We start from the raw sequence: 21,824 nt of genomic DNA on the forward strand, positions 1-21,824 counted from the left end.
CCACTGCACCACTAGATCAGATACTTGGGTTCCCACACCTGCCAAATCCCATGTTAACCCCTGGTCTTAGTTCTTTGGGTACGAAAACACTGAATGGTTAGTGTCCCTTGGTTGTGACAAGGTGAGCGTGAATAACCAACGAAAAGCCAAAAATGCTCCTGAGGAGGGACGGGACATTACAACACAACAACCACTAGGGGTGGCACGGTTCACAAAACCCACGGTTCGGTTTGTATCACGGTTTTAGGGTCACGGTTTTCGGTTCTGTACGGTTCTTGTTGTTTTTTCTTTTAATCTTTAACACTCCAGAAATGTACTTCAGCATATGATATATAGCTTAATTATCCACAATTTAGGATACAGTATTAAAAAAGTTATATCATGTAATCATGCATAAACTGAATTTGACTTGACTTAGAGCACATTATTGGGACCATCTCTGAGGAAAGCTAGGTGAGATTTTGATACAGCAAGAGGAAAGACTGATGATTGATTGATTGATGATTTCAACATGCTTTTCATTTATTTGGCAAAAAAAGGAGAACGTGTATTGCCATCTACATGAATGTATGTGCCTTTTTAGCACACAAAGATTGCAATATTACAGAATATCTTGCATTTATCAAACTGGTCAGACACTGTGCAATAAACAGAATTTTTAGGAACATGGCAAATGTTCACATTGCAGCATGGAAGCAGGCTCACTGTTACAACGCTGACCGGGGAAGCAGAGGCGAGGAGACCTAGGATCGGGGGAATGCGGGGTTTAATGAGCAAAAGGAACACAGACGAGCGGTAAAGCAGAATTACAATATAATGACCGGACTGGAGAAAGAAACGGAAACGCGGACTAAATACAATGGAGTAATGACAAATATGACAACAATCAGGAACAGCTAGTAAACACAGGGAATCCACACAGGGTTAACGAGGGGGCGTGGCACACGGAAAGAGCGGACGATCGAGGCATGACACTCACTGGAGTGCTTTGTCACAGATAACTTAATTTTCTTTAACAAAGTGCCTAACCGCACATTAAATAAAGTCGCACAACAGTGTTCAGATGTTGTGCTATCGGTTGGCTGAATTTTAAACGTTTTCTTCAGAGACAGGGTGGTAACTCTGAAAACACGAGCTAAACGCAGCAAACGAAGGGCTACCGGAAATTACTTAGCTGGCTGAACTTTTACCGGAGCTATGTCACACCGCTCTGTGCATATAGCCTATTCTTTCGCGCGAAAGAAAAAAAAAATAAAATAAAATTCTTTCGCGCGAAAGGGAAACACACTGACGTCACATACGGGGCACGAGGCTACATTGCGCATGTCATGAACCGTCGAACCGTGCGACGCATGCATGCTCCGAACCGAGACAAGCGAACCGAACGGTTCGGTTTTTTTTCATGAACCGTGCCATCCCTAACAACCACAATGACCAACTGAGGAGCAGAACAAAAGCAGGCACTTAAATGCACTAATAACAAGACTAGATGAGGGACAGATGAGAACCATAACCAATTAACCAATCACTAAGGACTCGAGGCAACAAAGAACAGGTGGGATTCATTTACAATCAACAGGCACTAGAGACTAGGGAACATTAACAAATACTGAGGGTTATCGACACTAGGAGAAACTTGGAACATAAGTAAAACAGAATAGAACTAAACAAGGCACTGGTAGGGTAAACCATTAACAAGGACACAAAAGCAGAGAGCTATTAATAATACAAGAAGAAAAAATAAAACCAAAATATCAAAGTTGAGTCTGGCCTGAAACTAATCATTCAAGAAATGTCTACCTCTGAGCTGCATGCTCAACCCATTGAGCCACACATTGGCCGTGGGAGCTGGGAAACACACTAGGGTAACACCAAGTAGGACGGCTAGCAGGAGCTGTTGACCAAACGGGGAGAAGAGGCACAGGATCCTGACAAATTGTTTATCTTCGTAACATGCAATTGCTGTAGAGGCTGCTGGGATTGCTGCCCTGTGAGGGAGTGGTGTAGACGCTGTGTGCACTAGTATTGTGCAGTGCTGTGCACCTGTTGAAGCGGTTGTTTGGAATTATTTGGAAGTATATTTGAGTGTTTGTGTGCCAGTACGGTTACGTGGGTGGTTGTTGTTGCATTTTTTTTCTTTTGGCGTGAGTGCTTGTCTGTGTTTGTTAGTAAACGGCGCGAGTGTTACCGACTGCCTTCCGAACGTGACATGTGGAGTTTAAGTCAAGGGAGGTGATGCTACAATTATACAATTCCTTGGTAAGACCCCACCAAGAATATTGTGTGCAGGTTTGGTCACCATACCTTAATGACATTGCTGCCTTGGAAAAGGTTCAATGTAGGGCTACAAGAATGATTCCTGATCTTAGAGGAATGTCTTATGAGGAGAGGTTAGCTGAGCTGAATCTATTTAGCCTAGGTATATAAGATTCTAACAGGTCTGCATGCTGTTCAGCCAAATGGCTATTTCAATATTAGTTTAAATACTAGAACTCGTGGCCATAAGTGGAAATTAGCGGGAGAACATATTAAACTTAATTTGAGAAAACATTTCTTTACACAGCGTGTAGTTAGAGTATGGAATAGTCTTCCTGCTAACTAGTGTATAGTACAAGCTAAAACTCTAGGTTCCTTTAAATCAGACCTAGATAAGATTTTAACAATGCTGAGCTATTAGTTAAGTTCTCCCCAAACGAGCTTGATGGGCCGAATGGCCTCCACTCGTTTGTAAATTTCTTATGTTCAATCTGTAAAAGAAAGTTTAAAATACTAACGGGAAAATTAAATTCAAGAACTAAAAATAATCACATTTATTTATTAGGGTGTTAACTACAAAATATATAGATGTATAAATTTGTTGACAGTTAAAAAGAAAAAGAACCAGTGCAGAACAATATGAACATTAAGAGCTCTAACAATTCATATGTGGAGTGTATAGAATATATACAAAATATATCTTTCCAGTGCTTTATATTATCTTTACTAAATATCATGTAATTTAAAAAACTTTTGTGCTCAAAAATTCGGTGCTAATATAACAAACCTGAGTGATACAAGTTAGCAAGATAATTTGTCTTAATATTCAGTGCAACTGCATATATCACATTGTGACCGTCACATGGAAAAGAAGTTGTGAAGACAAATAAGAAAAAGTGAATTCTACTCAAACGTAAGAGGCTTGACATTTAATAAAACAGAGTAATCCCTAAACCAAACTCAAATATAAGGTAGTTTCCAAGTGCCATCTCAATCAGCACCTTGGTTTCAGTAAGTCAGTTTATTTGATAGATATCTGATCTTGATGCCAGTTACTAGTTACTTCAACTGAATGTCAAAAGCAAGTGGACCCTTCATAGTAAAACCAAGTAAGAAAGAGACTTTCCCTACTTGACTACTCAGCTGCCTTTTGTAAAATGGCTTTACTTCAATGTTAAAATCTGCTTTGGAGGTATCTGCGAGTAGGGCATCCTTCTCCACTCGTCCCGTTACTCTGCAAAGCTGCTGCCGGACTGCTTCCTCATTCCATAACTTTCCGTTTTGAAACAAGGAGCTGATGTTTGCTTCTGACCCAACACTCTTGCTCATGTTCTCCTGGCTAACCAGGCTCCCGTAGCCTTTTTCCTTACCCAAGTAGAAATGGACAACAGGCCACTTAGCATGGCACACTGCTCCTAACTCTTTCTGGAAAGACCTTGACATTTGTGACACATAAGTACCCAGCCTCTCAGAAAATTTAGGTACACTTAACTGTGGCCACAACAAAGCAACAGCAATGAAATGCAGTTCCATACTGTCTTTGAATGTGGCAGGATGAGTGAGAACTTCAGATAGTGTCTTCTGGAGGGACTCGAATGGACGGATGCTTCTAGATTCTGGCTTGATGCAATAAAGGACAATATTTGCATAGATGAAGTTGATTCTTTCTTTTACACCATTAGATCCACCTGTGCTATTCTCTATAATGAAGGCATATTTCTCAACTATTTCTTCCATCTCATTACTTTCAATGTTGTTTGACAGGAAATTAAGTAGCCCAGAGTAGGTATCAGCGTTCTTGCTCTCCAGAAATTGCCAGTTTGAGGACAAATCATTCAGTTGTGTAGAGATGTTGCAAAAAACGTCAACATAAAAGGAAAAACACCTGGCAAGCTCACTTTGAATCTGTTCTTTCGAAGATGTTCTAGCTGTTAGGTGGACAAAAAAGCTGTTAAAGAAATCAAACTGTCTTTTCATGTTGTGTTGTAGGTTGCAGAGGATGTTGCTGTATTGCTGAACCACGCTGCAATAACCTGCAGAGTGTTTAAAAGGGTGAATCTTTAAGAAGTCATGGGTTTTTATTGACCCATTCAGAAAACATTTCATTGTGTTATACTGGTCTGAATTCAGTTGACTTTGTAGAATTTCCAAAATCATCACAGCCACCTGGATTTCTCCGAGGTGCCCGGCACTGTTGTAAGGAGTGTTGTCCCTTTTGTCTTCCTTTTTGGCAATCTCTTGTGTTTCTCTGAAGGCATCTGTAGCAGAGTGAGCCATTCTCAGATACTCATCAAGGCCTCCAGGTGTATCAGGAATAAGGTCTCTTTTTAATTCAAATTTGAGCTCATGCTTAATGACTTGTGCGCATGTGTCTGAAATATATGAGTTTTTTGGAGAAAGTTCCTGTGCTTGCCAAGCGCATTGCTCTGCCTGCCTGAAGTTTTTCTTCACTAGGTAGTGATATCTGGCAAGTAACTGGAACATGACTGCATTGTCAGTAAATCGCTCTACTGCGTTGAACAGCACAATCTCTATAGCCCCTGGACTTTCCTTTATAATATCCTGGACTAGAGGAGAGAACCGATTGTTCTCTCCTCCACACTTCATATCTCTTTTCACCAGAATGCTGTGGACATCCTCCCATAGTTTAGTTTTGCCCTGTACACAAGTAAAGAATTTGTTTTCCATCAACAAAAGGTTAGTGATCTCAGCTTTGGCTGCCTTTTTAGAAGCTACAAGTTCTTGCAGACAGCTTTCTGCCATGCTAGGGTGGATGATCTTCAGCGCATCATAGTCTACATTATCCTTCACCCTACATTGGGTCACAAGAGTGGAGAACTTGCCAAATGCATCCTCAACTTTGTTGGACCCGCAATATGGTTTTGTCTTAATTCCCAAAAATTCTTCACATAGAGATACTGAAAGATATGCACCCTTGCAGTATGTATTCAGGAGGAAGAGGACAGCAAGTAGCTCAGCATGCTTGTCCTCAAAATCAAAGCTCTTCAGTACATTTCGAGCAACGCCCTGAATGTATTCTGGTAAGAAATTCTTCTTCATGACCATAAAGCCATAGAATGTTTCTAAATCCTGCTTGTGGACTTCGTCAACTTCCCTTAACTTTTCTTGGAAACACTTCTGCTCTGGGGCTGAAAGATTGTTGCCAATCAAGACTGTGTCCTCAGTTAAATCAGTATTTTCCATTGACTCAATCCTCATGCAGTTCAGTAGTATGACCTGTGGGCACTGTGAACTAAGGTTCTTCTTTTCCATCTCTTTGACAATATGCTGTTTCAGATCGAACACAGAGTCCTTCTCTTCAAAATCATCCAACATCAGCAACACAGGAAGCTGAGCAGATTGTTCTACTGCCCCATAAGTCAAAAGCTGTACCACTTGGGAGGCCACGACAGCCAAATCAGATGATCCCTCTTTTAAGACAGCACAACGAAATGTGTCCTTCAGGGACCATAGGACATGCATTGCCAGGGTAGTGCCACCACAGCCAGGGAGATGGAACAAGTTAAATGATACGCAGGCAACATTCAGATTACAGAGGTTTGGAATGATGACATTCCTGATGACATCATATTTATCTCTCTTGATGAGGGATGTAGACCCAGGCTCTTCAGAGAAATAGAAGTTCCACCATGACACCTTCCCTCCTTTGTAAAAATGCTCCTCTATTTCGTGCTTGTTTAGATTGCCTCCCTCACATTCATTAACACAAAGAATGCTAAGAGCGTCCAGGTTAGCCTCCACCTTCTTACTTAAAAGGACCTTTTCACCATTGCCACAGAGCAGGAAACGGTGGGATTGATTGGATTGTCCTTCTCTGATTGACATTTCTTCTGTTTCACCCTGGAAAAAAAAAAAAAATTATACATCTAAAGCAGAATTGTGCAATTTCATTTCTTACATTTCAATTCCTAACTTAAACAACTTAGGGGTCAATTCTCCCATGCACTTCCGTAAAAAACTTGACTTAAGCATATTCTCCCATCGACTTAAGTCTGGGGTTTAATTCATAGAAATATATAGGTATATAAAAAGTATATTACCAGTCTGCAGGATTCAAGTGACACCTGCCTTATCAACACGCCTAGCTGGTGAATCATAGGCTGAACAGCTGGGCCATTAAAAAAATTTCAATTCAATTTTCAGTTGAACTGAGTAAAAAAATATAGATTCAAGGGAAGTAGTGTGTCCTAGCAGCCCTAAGACGCACTGCATGGACTTTGCGCTCCTGCGAGAGTGGGACTCATCTCGATGTACTTCAACTGACCGACACTGCATGCATCGCATGTTTCTGGGTGGATCGTGAAATCAGGGGTGTCGTTAGCGATTTTGGGCGATGGGAGAATATGCAGCATAATAAATAAATTTATTCAATAAAAGACATTTTCATAAACATCTGTCATTGTTTCATCCTATGATCAGTGATGCAATATCTCATCAATTACCTCAGGCAGACTTTGTTCATCCATTGTGAGACAGTTCTCTCTGTCAGGAAAACACTCTGTGACATAAACATAGTCATGTAACATACTTATTGTTGGCTTTTTACTATAATGCTGTTATACTACTATAAAAAATGGTTCTTGTACCTGAATGTAATGCTTGTCTATAGCCTTTCCCGTGGCTTCCTGAAATATTCAACCAAACTCGCTGTGGCTCCCCATGAGACACTAGGAAAAAACGATGAAACAAAGATGAGTTTTCATCTGGACTTTCCTGAATATCTATTTGGCCTCATATGCATTTGTTTATCAAAATTTACCAGTGAGGATGGTAGCAAGGCACCCAAGATGCACACCACGACGCAAAGCTGTGCTGTGCAATGACAACGAAAACATCTAGGTGTGATACTGGGCTTTAAACAGAATTAACCTATGAAATGACTAATGTCTCCAGCATTGCGCCAACAATCAAAAGAAAAGGAAAATATCTTCAGGGCAAAACTACCAGCTTGCCTGCTTCATATTCCCACTGAACTACCCCGTGTCTCATTTTACATATAGTTTTATATTAAGTTTTGGTTTGTTTCCCAAAGTAAGACACCATGACAAGAGACTCTTCTGGATAGCCCAGAAGGGCATAGTGGGATACCTGGGCATAAGCTTCATCTTGCAAGACAATGGAGAAACTCTCTGAAAATCCCACACAGTACAGTGAGACGCTGCCCATCAGGTACAGCAGCTCAACACAATAAAAACAATTTATTTCAAAACAAAAAGAAAGTAATGTTAAACGAAAGAGCAAATTTAAAAAGCCAGTTGTCATAATTAAAAATCAGTGGCATCTTGATTAAAACTCCTTAATCTTTACTGTTTTGTTTACTAGCTTTGTTGACAATACGTTCGTAATACCAACGCATATCAACGTTTAGAATATAGAACTTTATCCAGAATAAAAACTGAAATATCAGTGTGCAGCATATATACAAATATACATATATACTATGTTGCTACAATTAAACAATTATAAACAGTTACCCAGTTACCTGCAGAATCAAGACAGGAAAACAGAGTAAAAGCAACATAAAACAGCACTGTACCGTATTAGAGAAAAACATATACGTCACTGATCAAAGCATTCCACTCAAACCAGCAGCTAGGAAGGATTTAGAATTGCAGAATGGGCCAAACGCAGTCTAATAACTCCTTTAACCAGTCTAACCAGTTATTCTTAAAATATCAGGTGGTTAAACTGAACAATCAAACCACAATGACAACAGAAACATAAACACTCACTCTTCCTTTACCATTCACAGATATGACGGTAATAAAAAAATGTCCAGTGCACATTTACAATCAAAATTCATGGACCATTTTAGATTTGAGTGATTTAAAGATCTCATTTAACATTAGAATTGTCAACACGCCTAGCAGGTGAATCATAGGCTAAACAGCTGGGCCATTTAAAAAAATTCAGTTCAATTTTCAGTTGAACTGAGTAAAAAATATAGATTCAAGGGAAGTAGTGTGTCCTCGCAGCCCTAAGACGCACTGCATGGACTTGCGCTCCTGCGAGAGTGGGACTCGTCTCGATGTATTTCAACTGACCGACTCTGCATGCATCGCATGTTTCCGGGTGGATCGTGAAATCAGGGGCATCGTTAGCGATTTTGGGCCCCATGAAAGCATATCATATGGGCCCCCAACCTAGACCAATCATATTATGTTACAAATTTTTTAGGGCCCCTGTCACTCAGGGAGCCTTACAATCATCCTACTGTAACTGCCCCCACCTCCCCCCGCCTTTTACAGTGCTCCTGCATGAAACACTTTTCTAATTCATCCCTTATTGTCATACATATACCTTCATATACACTAGATACACTAGGTCAGGGGTCCCCAATGGAGCTACTTGACCAGGATACTCGCCTAATTGGTAACCATTCTACGCTTAATGGGATAGATATGTGGGTTTTTAGTGACAGTGATTAGCAATTGGTTTGCAATAATACATCTTGGCCTATGCTGTAACATACAGGCTTGTTTGGACTGTGCAGTTGATTGCATTATTGTTAATCAGCAATGCATTCTAACCATTCAGTCCATGTTACTGGTAATACCATTTGTTCTTAAACACAATAGCGTAATTCTCGAGAAACCATCACCGCAACGTATCAATTTGATCTAATTTTGAAAATTAACTGGACAACAAGCTCACATCATCTTACTGTCTAGAATGTCGAATTTGTCTCGGTTGCAGTTAATTGGTTGCGGAGTAAAACAATTGACAATACAAAACAAACTGAAGAAACAAACTGTACATCTTATTACCCTAATTGTTTGTTTATTATGGGTTACTTGCAGTGAACTTGAAAGATTAAAAAAAAAATGTCTCACATAGTTTTGCATTATTTGATCTTAAAACTGCAATGGTAGGGTCTATTTGGGGACAATGGTGGAGCGATCATAAAATCAGGGCGCGTATTCACAAAGCATTTTATCTTACCACTAAGAGTACTCCTAAATCGAACTAAAGGTTTTTAAGAGTTTTTTCCTAAAACCTATTCACAAAGTGGCTGAGAGCAACTTTTAGTTAGGAAAAGAGCCAGTTGTCATAATTAAAAATCACTAGCATCTTGATTAAAACTCCTTAATCTTTACTGTTTTGTTTGCTAGCTTTGTTGACAATACGTTCGTATTACCAATGCATATCAACGTTTAGAATATAGAACTTTATCCAGAATAAAAACTGAAATATCAGTGTGCAGCATATATACAAATATACATATATACTATGTTGCTACAATTAAACAATTATAAACAGTAACCCAGTTACCTGCAGAATCAAGACAGGAAAACAGAGTAAAAGGAACATAAAACAGCACTGTACCGTATTAGAGAAAAACATAAACGTTACTGATCTCACTCAAACCAGCAGCTAGGAAGGATTTAGAATTGCAGAATGGGCCAAACGCAGTCTAATAACTCCTTTAACCAGTCTAACCAGTTATTCTTAAAATATCAGGTGGTTAAACTGAACAATGAAACCACAATGACAACAGAAACATAAAAACTCACTCTTTCTTTACCATTCACAGATATGACGGTAATAAAAAAATGTCCAGTGCACATTTACAATCAAACTTTAGGGAGTGATTTAGAGATCTTACTTAACATTAGAATTATATACAAGCATTGTACTTAAAAACACTCAAAAATAATTTATACATTCCATTCAGTATTCCATATTTTTAAATCAGTAGTTTAAAAATATGAACAACACCAAAAAATCAGGTAGAACTGTCTTTTTCCTGTAAACTATAATTATAATTATTTAAGTAATGAAAATAAGTTGAAGTTTTCCACTGAAATTCTTCTTTCGCTTGATTTTGAGGTTATTTGAGGACAATGTGGTAGCCATCACTGTTCTCATCACCAACTGTAAAAAAATAAAGCATGAAACTTACAGTGTGTGCAGTAACATCAGGAAAGTCACGAAGGATGCATGGTGTGGACAACATACATGGCAGACAGGAAGCGTGTGGCTACCTTTCAGTGTGCTGACAGTGAAACAGGTTTCCTCAATGAAGTTCTGCACCATCTGTGAGCACAACATAACACACACCTGTTTCTGGAACGCTTCACCTCAGTGGGGATGACCATGCCCCAGGTCTGCATTTAGAAAGTGCTACATTTCCCTGTCATGCGTTAGCTTGCTCTTTTCATAACATTCTCAGCATAATACCAATGTCAAAGATGTGAAATTTGAAAGCTGTCTTGATTTCTAGGGTAATCTGAGGGTCCTGACTCACAACGTCGGAGCCAAAGATCAAGCGCATCCCAGAATGCACTGGGCCCTATCCTCACCCCGTCGGATATCAACACATGGACTCCGGCCGGGCCCTGCCTGTACACCCGGCTGATTCGCTGTGGGGACACATTGTAGATGTTGGCGATCTTCTCCTTCAGCTCAGACGCAGTGAGTTCATCCAGGTAGATGGCATGGTACACTGCAAAAAGGAAGGGGGGCGACATGAATTGCCCAGATTCTCCCCATATCCGACCCCTATTCCAGCTGGATAATAACAATAAAATACTTTGCATACCAATGCAAATTAAGTCATTGGGAAAATAGCATCTGATTGTTTGATGTTGCACTTCAAAAAGTGGAAAACCAAGCAAGTTCAGTTTCTGGTGGTACTTGTGAGGCACTGTTGTCTCACCCCTACACCCGCTCAGGGCCCACAGGCCTCAAACGCTATGGTACTGGAGGTGAAACAGGGCCTTCCGCAGCAACGAACACCCTGATGGGGTTCATCTTTGGTGCCACAGTTATCTAGCAGGTCTGCCTCTACGCAACGTACCGTCCTCGCTGGGCATTGGCTTAGCCTGCTGCTGGTGACGCACGTAGACCGTGAGGCGCGGCTGTATGCACCTAAGGGGAGCGGAGTCAGGAATAAACAAACAAACGGGGACACGGACATAAAAGAGAGCCTTTGGGTGTCTTCGGAGCGTCCCGTACACCGCCAAAGAGGCACGGATGACCCACCGCCCTTTAATGGAGTTAAACAGCCGGATCCCATCCGCCGGACCGCAGATCTGGACGAAGTCATCTTTGGACATTTTCAATAGGTCAGCAGCTGTGATAAAATGGCTGATCAGTGGGACTATGTGACGCACAGGATTAATAAACAACAAATCTTGAAGTACTGGAGCCTAAAGTCACTGGGGAAAAAATGGCAAGTACGCTGCTCCTTTATTTTAGACATTTCAGCCAGTGCTGTTACACCAGGGCCACCTGCACGATCAGCCCAGAGGTGAATCAAGTCTCGTCATCAATGAGATGAGCCATTACTGCCTTCTGTGCGAGAATGACGCTTAGCCACCATGTTGAATTACAGCCTTCCCGGCCCCTCAGCCCACTTGAACACCAACCTGAGAAGCTGGAGAACAACCTGCAGAACTGTGAGAATCGATGGCGATGAAGCCATTTCTGTGTGTCCTGCGTGGACCACGTGGGCAGGAGGTGCTGTTGGGCAAAAGACACACAGGCTCCCGGTACTGGAAACAGGCCCACAGTCGGCAAACAGGGGTGGCAAGCGTATTTTGGCACTTACATCAGAGCAACTGGGCAGCATCTGCTCCCCCTGCTGGTCAGGAGAGCAGTTTCTGTAACAGCCCAGAAAAAAATTAATAACTTTTAAAAAATCAATATTGATGGATTATCTTGCACATAAGATGTGTCCCAGAGCTGTCCATACTCTATTCAATGTGTCAAACCTGAACTTCATACAACCAAAACCATTAAACGATTCTTGATAGTTCACTTCCAAACTAATTTAATCACCATTAAATAATGCAACAAATGGAAGAATCTTTTCAGTTGATCTACTGTTGCTTAATGAAAGAAACCTGCTTTAACTCAGCGGCTGTTCTGTAAACAGGGGCACAGAAGCTGACGGTGTCCTCATTACTAAAAGAGAGCCACCGCGTCTCTGACTGTCACATACTGTACTGAGGGAGGGGCAGACCCGGCCCTCGGCTGACGGGGGCTCACCCTTCCAGAAGACCGCAGGGGGTCGGAGAGCTGCGGTACATGGGGGAGGGGGGGCCACAGCACAGGCCAGGGGCGTCGGGCCACGGCGAGCACTAGGGGCCGCAGGTGAAGCAGTGCACTTGTAAATGCGGGGCATGGCACTGCACCCCCACAGGTTTCCGGCTGAGCCAGCCTTCACTCTGGCACACGCCACTGGTTAAACTGGCCAAGTTGGCAACGCACACCTCACACTGTACATTGAGACACAGTACACTGTACACTGTACACTGCAAAGAGACACAGCTCAACCCAAACAGGCTGACTGGTACCAACAGTGGCCTCACAGGCATGTATCCGGTACATTAACAGCATTTGTCCTCAAAACTAGAACCTTATACAGTCCCGATCAGTTTAAGACCACTTGAAAAATGTTGTTGAATAGCTGTAGTGACTTAAACTAGTATCTTCTGGGTTAATTACCAGCACATTGGTTATTCCGCAGAAACATACAGACACAACATCTTGTAGGAAGTGACTCCTACTTTTCAACTGTCACTTGAAAAACTTTCACTCAAATAAATTTGGCAGATGGGAATTAGCAGTCACTGTTTCTGAGATCAGCCTAATCCAGGGGTGGGCAATCTTATCCAGAAAGGCCCGCTGGGTATGCAGAATTTCACTGCAACTCCCTAATTAGGTTACTAATTAGAGGACTGATTGGCTGAAGAGTCCTCACACCTGTGTTTGAACAGATGACCTAAAGGTTACCCCAAAAACCCGCACACACACCGGCCCTTTGCGGATAAGATCGCCCTTCTTAGTTATAGACACTGAGCACAGGAACACCAGGTTAACCGACCAGATCAACTGACCCCAGAAGCTCCAAAATGGTAAGGCTGTCACTGTCAGACTGCGACCATCTTTCCCAAAAAGCACCAAAATGAACAATGTGCATCAAGGTGTGTAAGGCCGAGAAACGTAAGGAGTGATACTGTGGTAATAATACCTCAGCAAGCACTGTAGTTTCATAGCAGGGCTGGTATTTCTCTCTGTCTTGAAGAGACTTTTTCTCTATCTTTTCCCTGTCAGTCTTCAGTTTGCGATCAGCTCCTTTGGGCTTCCAGGAGAGAGAAAGTTGTTTCAGCCACCTCCAGTAGAACAGTAATCAGGATTACACAGTAACAAGATTTAACTTGCCCATTGCAAATGGATAACCAGTAACTCAGAGACTTCACTCTCAGACGTGAGGCCATAGTGCACTCTCATGTCTGTACTTTTCTGATTCACAGACATCAGACAGTTTTTTTTAATTTTTTTTTTATATTCCCTCCTCCACCCCCCCTCTGCGGGGGACTACTTTATCTGTATCTATTTATTTATTTATGAATTTATTTTATTATTATTATTATTTTTTTTTAATTATTATTATTATTTATTTATTTTTATCTTTTTTTATTTTTTTATTTTATATTTTTATTTACTTCCTCAAAAGAAGGAGAGGGAGGGGGGGGACAAAGGAGAAGGAGGGAAGAGAGAGAGAGGGAGAGAGAGGAATGGAAAGAAAACAGAAAAAAAACAGAAAAAAAAAAAACAAGAAAAAACAAAACAGATAATCTGCTTCCATGTCTGTTGAAAAGAGAAAGACAACATTCGACATCTGTACTAATCACAACGACCATCAAACGTTAAATGTTGTTGAACAGCACACACAACCAGCCTTACAACCCATGCCCAGAAACAACAGCTGATCAAGACAGTGTGTGTCCGTGAGCATCAGACAGTTGCTGCACTTATTTAACTGCACTTAGACTGAAGAAACGGAAGTGATATGATCAATGAAAGTAATCCGCTAAAAAGGAGACAGGAGTGACCTGGGCAGAACTTCTTGTTAGCAGCAGTTTGCAGATCTTCCTCGTAGGACCCTCACCTTGAAGACCTTGACCTGGCAGCTGGAGGAGTGGACGTGCTCCTGGTACTCTCGACCCCTGTTCTGGATGAAGGTGTCGACCTGAATGCGGAAGGGCACCCCCTTCTCCCCGCCGTGCTTGCGCGGGGTGAACTCTGTGCTGATGCAGTTGACCTGCAGCGTGCCACAGCGTGCAGTGAGGGAAGCGGGCAGGCGGCACGCCCAAGGAGCATAGCATGCCGGGCTCCAGACCGGTACCTGGATGAACACGGAGCCGCCTTTAAGGGGATCCCACAGGAACTCCACTGTGTTCAGCTGCAGGGGGTGTGACTGTGGCTCCACGATCCCCATGGAAAGAGGCAAATCTGCAGGCAGCCAGACATCACAGAACACAGCCAAGGGGCCTCCAGCACATGGGAGAAAAGAGGGGACCACCTGAGACGACCCCCCCCCCATGTCAGTGAGCAAGGCTCACCAATATCGAGAATCCTGTCGCCAGGTCTGCTCCAGCGCCAGCCCTCCAGCTGCTGGTGCTCAGTGTACTGCAAGCGTCGGTCGTGGAAAACCACCCTCACAATGCTCTGCAGGATCACAACGAACCAGCTTCACCATGTTAACCGAAACCCCCACAAGACCTTCTCAGGAAAGCCGGTTTTTCTCTTAAACCTTGATTCCTGCGAATTTCATCTCCTGCTCATTTGAGAAGCGTCCCCAGGGTCACGCTATAAGAAAAGTTACACATTCCAAAGTTTTAGCTCTATAATGGAATCAGAATCAGTGATCGGTCTGAGGATGGTGTCTGGAGCAGCTTAGCTTGCAGTGTCCTGCTGCCATAAGAATCCACTGCATATCACAATGGTCAGTACGTACTGTGTAACATACAGAATAAGAGCCCAAACCCAAGAAACAGGCAACAATTTGCTTAAGCAATCCCATAATAACACTTATGAAATGCATGAAAACAATTAGTACAGCTTGCATATTTACTGCCAAAATGACAATACAAAATTTGACACTAAAAAGAAAAAATAGATGTAAAATCTTTATTCTTACAATACACCAATCCTGACCAACTAATAGTTACTTTCTGAGTTGTTTATAAGCAGACCCTCACTAATAAGACACACACATGCAGACACATACACGCGCACAAACATTTATGTCCACATACATGGACACGCATGCACACACATTTACGTGCACATACACACACATACTGTACATACAAGCAAACACACTCTTCATACATTAATTTTGGGGACTCTTCAATTCAGTTATATGGGCATAACCCTAATCCTAATTATGATAACCCTAACCCTTACCAAGCCCTAACTTTAACCATAAGTAACCAAACAAAATACAAGACTTTTTTAGTTTTTTGATTGTATTCACAGATTTTCGTAAAATTGAGGTTCGTATTGTGAGGACCTGAAAAACGTTCTTGCAAGCTAAAAAATAGCAGTTTTTACCAGCATTTCTGCTTCTTGCATGAGCACCCAGGCTTCACAGCCTCAGGCCAGAAACCTTGTTTGCGAAGGTGCCACCAGCATTCTTGCATTCCTAAGATTTACTGACAACCATGGAGAGGAAATATTTTTAAAGCTACACATCAGGATATTCCAGAGTAGCTTGAACTCTGACCAACAGACAGCCAGCCAGCCAGAATGGCTTAATTAAAACTCCAGGCATCTATCTTAGAGTTACAGGAATGTCAGGTTACATCTGTACAAGTCAGGGACAACAATAACACTGACATACACTCATTGGCCACTTTATTAGGTAGACCTTGTTAGTACTGGGTGGGACTCCCTTTTGCCTTCAGAACTGCCTTAATTCTTTGCAGTATAGATTCAACAAGCTCTTTGAAGCATTCCTCAGACACTTTGGTCCATGTTGACATAATGGCATTATGCACTTGCTGCATATTTATTGGCTGCATCTTCATGATGTGAATCTCCCATTCCACCACATCCCATAGGTGCTCTGTTGGTTTGAGATCTGGTAACTACAAAGGCCATTTGAGTAAAGTGATATCATTTTCTTGTTCAAGAAACCAGTCTGAGATTATATGACCTATGTGACATGGCACGTTATCCTGCTGGAATTAGCCATTAGAAGCTGCGTAGACTGTGGTGACAAAGGGAGGGATATGATTAGCAACAATACTTTGGTAGGTGAGGCATTTAAATGATGCCCACTTGGTACTAAGGGACCCATAGTGTGCCAAGAAAATATCTTCCACACCATAATCCACCAGCAGCAGCCTGAATTGTTGATACTAGGCAGGATGGATCCATGCTTTCATGTTGTTTATGGAAAATTCTAACCCTATCATCTGAATCTCACAGTAAAAATTGAGACTTATCTGACCAGGAAACGTTTTTCCAATCTTCCTTTTCCAATTTTAGTGAATCTGTGCCCATTGTAGCCTCAGTTTCCTGTTCTTGACAGACGTGGCACCTGGTCTTCTGCTTCAATGTGTTGTGTGTTCAGAGATGCTCTTCCCCATACCTTGATTATTTGAGTTACTGTTGCCTTTCTATTAGCTTGACCCGGTCAGGCAATTCTTCTCTGACTTCTGCCATCAGCAAAGGTTTTTTTGCCCAGAGAACCGCCACTCTCACTGGATGGTTTTCTTTTCTTTTCTTTTTGGAACATTGTGTCTCCCATACTTATTTAGCATAAAGGTCCCAGTTCCTGTTGTGTGGCGTGAAAGTGACACACAAAAGTTGGCAGGAGCTACAGGAGACAGACCAGGAACTTGTAAATAGGGAGCAGGTTCCCTGGCTCCTCTGGGGGAATACCAAGGCAATCCTAGGCCAGCAGAGAGATATAATCTCTCCAGCATGTCCTGGGTCTGCCCTGGGGTCTCCTCCTGGTTAGACATGAATAAATCACCTCCCCAGGGAGCTGTCCAGGAGGCATCCTATGTAGATGTCCAAACCACCTTAACTGTCTCCTTTTAATGCGAAGGGGCAGCGGTTCTACTTTAAGCTCCTCCCGAATGTCCAAACAGCTCCCCCTATCGCTAAGGCTGAGCCCAGACACCACTTGTATCCTCAATCTCATTCTTTCAGGCACTACCCAAAGCTTGTTACCACAGGTGAGGTCAGGAACATAGATAAACTGGTAAATCAAAAGTTTTGCCTTCTGGCTCAGTTCTCTCTTTACCACGACAGAACAGTACAGCATCTGCATTACTGCTGAAGTTGCATCAATCTACTTCTCAATCTCCCGTCCCCTCAATTGTGAACCAGACCCTGACATACTCATCCTCCACCTCTATCCTTTTCTGGTTGAGAACCATGACCTCAGGCTTGAAGGTCCTGATCCTCATCCCAGCCGCCTCACACTCAGCTGCAAACCGCACCAGAACATGCTGCAGGTCACAGCCCAAGGATGCCAGCAGGACCACATCATCTGCAAAAAGCGACGATGCAATCCTGAGGTCACTGAACCAGACCTCCTTATGGGAAATTCTGCCCATAAAAGTTATTACCGGAGTCCCTGACCAAGGGCAGCCCTGGCGGAGTCCAACACCCACCAGAAACCAGTCTGACTTACTGCTGGCAGTGTGAACCAAACTGCCACTCCGGTTATACAGGGACCAGATGGCCCATAACAGTGGACCCCATAGCCCATACTTCTGAAGCACCCCCCATAGGACCCCCCCAATGGACACAGTCATATGGCTTTTCAAAGTCCACGAAGCACATGTGGACTGGTTGGACAAACTCCCATGAACCCTCCAGTATCTTTGTGAGGGTGAAGAGCTGATCCAGCATTTCATGACCAGGACAGAATCTGCATTATTCTTCTTCAATCTGAGGTTTGACCAATATGCAGAACTCTCCAGTACCCCGGCATAGACCTTCTGAAGGAGGCTGAGGAGTGTGATCCCCCTGAAGTTGGGACTTCTTAAAAGATTGGGACCACCACCCCAGCCTGCCAGTCCAAAGACACTGTCCCCAGCCTCCACTCAGTGTTGAAGAGATGTGTTAACCAAGAGAGCACAACAATTGATCTAATTAATAATTTATCATGAAGTACATGCCACTCACATAAATCTAGCCAGTTAACACAGACTTTACTGCTTGTTTGGTATTGACTTGTATTAGTTCATGTTTTCTGCTGCCTAAATGTAGAGTAATGACTTTAGTATATGGGAGAAGTACCTCACACATTATAGATTTCTCTATGTGAATCTCATACAGTCACTTGTACTAACAACTGAATGAAAGCCCCCTTTCACCGGGATTATGAAGCTGAATTTGGCACTTCAAACTCCTTTTCAATGACAGGCCAAAGACATTTCTCACATGATGAGTAGTTATGTGACATTATGTTGAATTTAATCTGCTTAGACAGCTAAGGACATTTTAAGGAAAATATTTATTCTGGATCTTAGATAGTATATTAGAAATGTACTTGGAGAAAAAAAACTACAAAAATAGTCAATTAATTACAAAAAACCAACTGAAAGGTTGGATTAATTACTGAAAGGCATCAATGTCTGACCAAACATCCCGGATATATTTACATGTTGCAGGTATCCTTATTAATTAACAATAAAAGGGTAATTCTTGCTTTTCTCTGAATAATCCCACAAACCTTTGGTGCGAAACTAAAATAATGACGTCACATCTTCACTTCTGTTAAAGTCGTGCTTTTGTAAGAAAGAGGTAAAGGTGAAAAAGTCAGCAAATCGAACAGGATTAAAACTGCATCATGTACGAAAGGTGGCTATTACTTCAAAGAGAGAAATACCCAAGACAAAAATATGTGGAAATCTGCTATTTAAACGAGTTAAGTTATAACATTATGCACAACATGGAACAGGAGGGAGATTGTTTGGCAGTACGGAGGTCGACAAGCACGTGCCCCCCACCACATCAGATAAATTACAAAGCAGCGGGGACACTCTGTGTTGACAAACCAGGAAATAAAGATGTTAAAGAAACAGAACATCAGAGAGTGACAAGAAAGTGAGAGGAACACATAAAATACATTATTTTACCTACCTTTACAAATTTGCTGCTTATATCTGTATAATCCACTAGTTTCCTGTTAAGCATACGGATTTCGTAGGACTGACCTACATTTTAAAACATTAAAACAAACCTGATTAAAATTAAAAAAAAAAAAAAAATCAATTAGAAAAATGTTTGACAATGCGGAGACTAGCGTAGTGTTTGTTCCCCTAAGACACAAGCTTTTATAAGTGAATAACCCTTTGAAAGGGTCGTAGTGACATAAGAATCAATTTCTCAAAATCACATGCAAACTAAAAGGCTAGACATATAATCATCAGTAATACAGCAACAATAAAAACAATGACAAACTCTGAAATCTGTAGTGTTTTCCCATAAGGTAAACACAGTTTCTTTTTAGGAACAAAGAAATAGGCCTACAAGTTAAATCTGGTTATAAATGTATGTTCTGACAAACGATTGTCAAAAAGTGGTGATGTCAGAGATTTCCTACGCCAAATCTTAGTGATCCTAAAATTGATAGATTGATCTGTGTGAACAAACACCTACATGTGACAATGATGTCATGCTGAATGCATCCTACTGCGATTCAGTGGGGCCTATTAGCTATACTGCACATTAAAGAGCGATAACCTGCCGGGGGGGGCAACAGAGGGACATGGATATCCTGGCAGATTCAGGGGGTCCAGCACTTGAAAGGGGCTCTTGAATATGTAAAAATATATGCAAAATTGAGTGGGGGGCCCAAGGTGACATTTTGTCAGGGCCCCGGAGCTACTAGCCACACCCCTGCCTGAGGGTACTGGAATATAGCCTAACAGATAAACAGTTCAAAAGATTGCATTCCCTGTTCAAAAAGAAATGGCTGCAAACGTCAGGCGAATTACCAGCCCAAATAAGCAATAACAGAATGACATGACTGCTCTGCAGCAGACACTGGTTGCATTTGACACTGCAGGTCACAGCAACCTGGAATCTGTCAAAAGTATCTTTATCTTCAATAATTTAAATGCAGCTTTTTTCACGGTTGCCTAAGGCAAAAAGCAGGAAATCATGAACATGTAAAACAAAATTGGTAATTACTAAGAAATAAACTTTCAAAAATTCACTCTATAAGAATGAAAAAAACAAGCCAGTTATCTGAGCCCACAGTGAAACAGTGTTGTGTCGTGCAGATTTCAATCGACATGCTGAGATTCTGGTCAGTAGTGGCGCAAAAATGGGCTTTGGATAAATAAAGTTCCTCATGGCGACGCAATTAGCATCAATCCGGGGACATGCAGCTGGATGGAAATCGCGCCTGTCAGCCCGGGATGGATTTCCATGTTTTCTTATGTGGTGAGAAGAAAACAACCTGTTCCTAACGGGGAGAATTACTTAAAGAGAAGAAGGGACGAGACCGTACAGTACCTTGGTTCAGATAGGTGAGGGTTTCATCGTGTATTTTTACCGCTGGTGATGTAGGTGCGCAGAGGACGTACTGAAAAGCCGGCATTTTTTCGCACTTTTCGGAGATATGCGGAGTCTCCTCGTGCTTAAGGAACGATGCCAATGCATCTCTAAAGGAAAAAGGCAGAGCGATGAACAAAGATCTGCAATGAAAACGCCTGTGGTCAGCTCGCCATGCACCAGATGCACCTAAATACACTTTCGACCCGGCGAAAGTTTACCTTGGTAATATTACCTACTTTAATGTTGACAATGAGCGGGCGTAGGTCTTCAAAGTATTTAATTTCAAATAATTACAGAAGGGAGATTAAAGGACTTCCGATACACGCTAAATATTGCACAGCACATTACAGAAACAATTTGCTAGATCCTTACAAGCAAACGTTAAAACTTTTTAAAAAAACGAATTAATACGATCAAAGTCAGTTCCCGACTTATAAACCCGGCAAGTACCGTTAATATATTATAGGCTAATTAAAAAAATGAATAAAAGGACAATATTTAAAAAATGTCTGAATATAATACTGCCGAAAATCAAAGTGATATTTCCGCAGAAAAAAAGCATGTTTTTTCATCGACATAATATAGCATCATTTGTTTATTTCAAAAAGTTGGACTCACCGGAGTGAATGCTGGGTGTACGGTTCTGGTTGAGAGTGCCAAAAAAGCATGTTTTACACGTATGGCAGGCTAGAGAAGTACAGTTGTGAACATCCCAAAGCCGGAGAGCCGTAGACAGTAGACATCTGGCGGCCGCTAGGCGCCCCCGCACGCTTTTATAAAGGAGCCACCCTGACCCCCTTCGGCAAACCGACCTCTGCGACGCGCACCGACACACAGGCTCTGTGGGCTCAGTCCGTTTAAAAACGTCATTAAATGCGATATTAACCCTTGTGTACTTTTAGCAATTCGACATGCCCTGACTGCCGACCAAACATTCACTTGGTCGTTTCAGACTGGGCATAGGTCCTGTGCAGTTAATATTTGTATGGAGACGACTAGTTATTGGCGTCTGCTATTCAGGCTGTCCATGCTTGGGAAAACTGTCCCTTGTCCTCTGTTAGAGCACCAGGAATCTAAACAGATATGTGGTCTTGCAAGTTAATATTTTACACTGTGGACCACGGCAATGAGGTTTGTTTTAAAATGTAATGCAAAGTCAGTAAACTGGGTCCCAGGCCGCCATTTCAGCAATCTCAGCCCAACGTGAAGAAAGTCCGGCCACAGAA

General features: G+C 42.0%; 2 protein-coding genes across 7 annotated transcripts; both read right to left on the reverse strand.

Moving 5' to 3' along the window:
- Positions 1 to 497: 497 nt before the first annotated feature.
- Positions 498 to 9,630, reverse strand: LOC111851756 (sterile alpha motif domain-containing protein 9-like). Of its 5 annotated transcripts, XM_023826962.2 has the most exons (5): positions 7,366 to 8,902; positions 7,037 to 7,089; positions 6,864 to 6,944; positions 6,720 to 6,775; positions 498 to 6,117 (listed from the first exon to the last, which is right to left on the reverse strand). In XM_023826962.2, the coding sequence occupies exons 1-5, from the start codon at positions 7,380 to 7,382 to the stop codon at positions 3,316 to 3,318; spliced, it is 3,009 nt and encodes a 1,002-aa protein (XP_023682730.2). In that variant the 5' UTR covers positions 7,383 to 8,902; the 3' UTR covers positions 498 to 3,315. The 5 variants fall into 5 exon arrangements, with proteins under 5 accessions (XP_023682730.2, XP_023682731.1, XP_072556367.1 ...); XM_023826963.2 differs by lacking the exons at positions 7,037 to 7,089; positions 7,366 to 8,902 and adding an exon at positions 9,550 to 9,630; XM_072700266.1 differs by lacking the exon at positions 7,037 to 7,089 and having other exon boundaries at positions 7,760 to 8,902.
- tfcp2l1 (transcription factor CP2-like 1) lies at positions 9,038 to 21,782 on the reverse strand. 2 transcript variants are annotated; one of them, XM_023826965.2, is made up of 15 exons: positions 21,217 to 21,782; positions 20,557 to 20,705; positions 19,177 to 19,250; positions 14,631 to 14,736; positions 14,414 to 14,520; positions 14,177 to 14,329; positions 13,256 to 13,366; positions 12,271 to 12,362; positions 11,831 to 11,882; positions 11,649 to 11,742; positions 11,263 to 11,353; positions 11,078 to 11,148; positions 10,581 to 10,723; positions 10,263 to 10,314; positions 9,038 to 10,152 (listed from the first exon to the last, which is right to left on the reverse strand). In XM_023826965.2, the coding sequence occupies exons 1-15, from the start codon at positions 21,264 to 21,266 to the stop codon at positions 10,109 to 10,111; spliced, it is 1,389 nt and encodes a 462-aa protein (XP_023682733.1). In that variant the 5' UTR covers positions 21,267 to 21,782; the 3' UTR covers positions 9,038 to 10,108. The 2 variants fall into 2 exon arrangements, with proteins under 2 accessions (XP_023682733.1, XP_023682735.1); XM_023826967.2 differs by lacking the exon at positions 21,217 to 21,782 and having other exon boundaries at positions 19,177 to 19,276; positions 20,557 to 20,679.
- Between the last annotated feature and the right edge of the window lie 42 nt (positions 21,783 to 21,824).

This window comes from Paramormyrops kingsleyae, chromosome 16 (assembly GCF_048594095.1).
Source record: "Paramormyrops kingsleyae isolate MSU_618 chromosome 16, PKINGS_0.4, whole genome shotgun sequence".
NCBI lineage: Eukaryota > Metazoa > Chordata > Actinopteri > Osteoglossiformes > Mormyridae > Paramormyrops > Paramormyrops kingsleyae.

Excerpts from the sequence above, each read along its gene's own strand:
- LOC111851756 (XM_023826961.2), bottom strand. The coding sequence starts at position 7,112 with ATGTTTTCGTTGTCATTGCACAGCACAGCTTTGCGTCGTGGTGTGCAT. Across the intron at positions 6,776-6,863 it reads TAGACAAGCATTACATTCAG|AGTGTTTTCCTGACAGAGAG; the intron begins GTACAAGAACCA and ends TTTATGTCACAG. Across the intron at positions 6,118-6,719 it reads ATGAACAAAGTCTGCCTGAG|GGTGAAACAGAAGAAATGTC; the intron begins GTAATTGATGAG and ends TTTTTTTTCCAG.
- tfcp2l1 (XM_023826965.2), bottom strand. The coding sequence starts at position 21,266 with ATGCTTTTTTGGCACTCTCAACCAGAACCGTACACCCAGCATTCACTC. Across the intron at positions 19,251-20,556 it reads CCTCACCTATCTGAACCAAG|GTCAGTCCTACGAAATCCGT; the intron begins GTACTGTACGGT and ends TTTAAAATGTAG. Across the intron at positions 10,315-10,580 it reads ATGTGTTGATATCCGACGGG|ATGGTGCAGAACTTCATTGA; the intron begins GTGAGGATAGGG and ends TTGTGCTCACAG.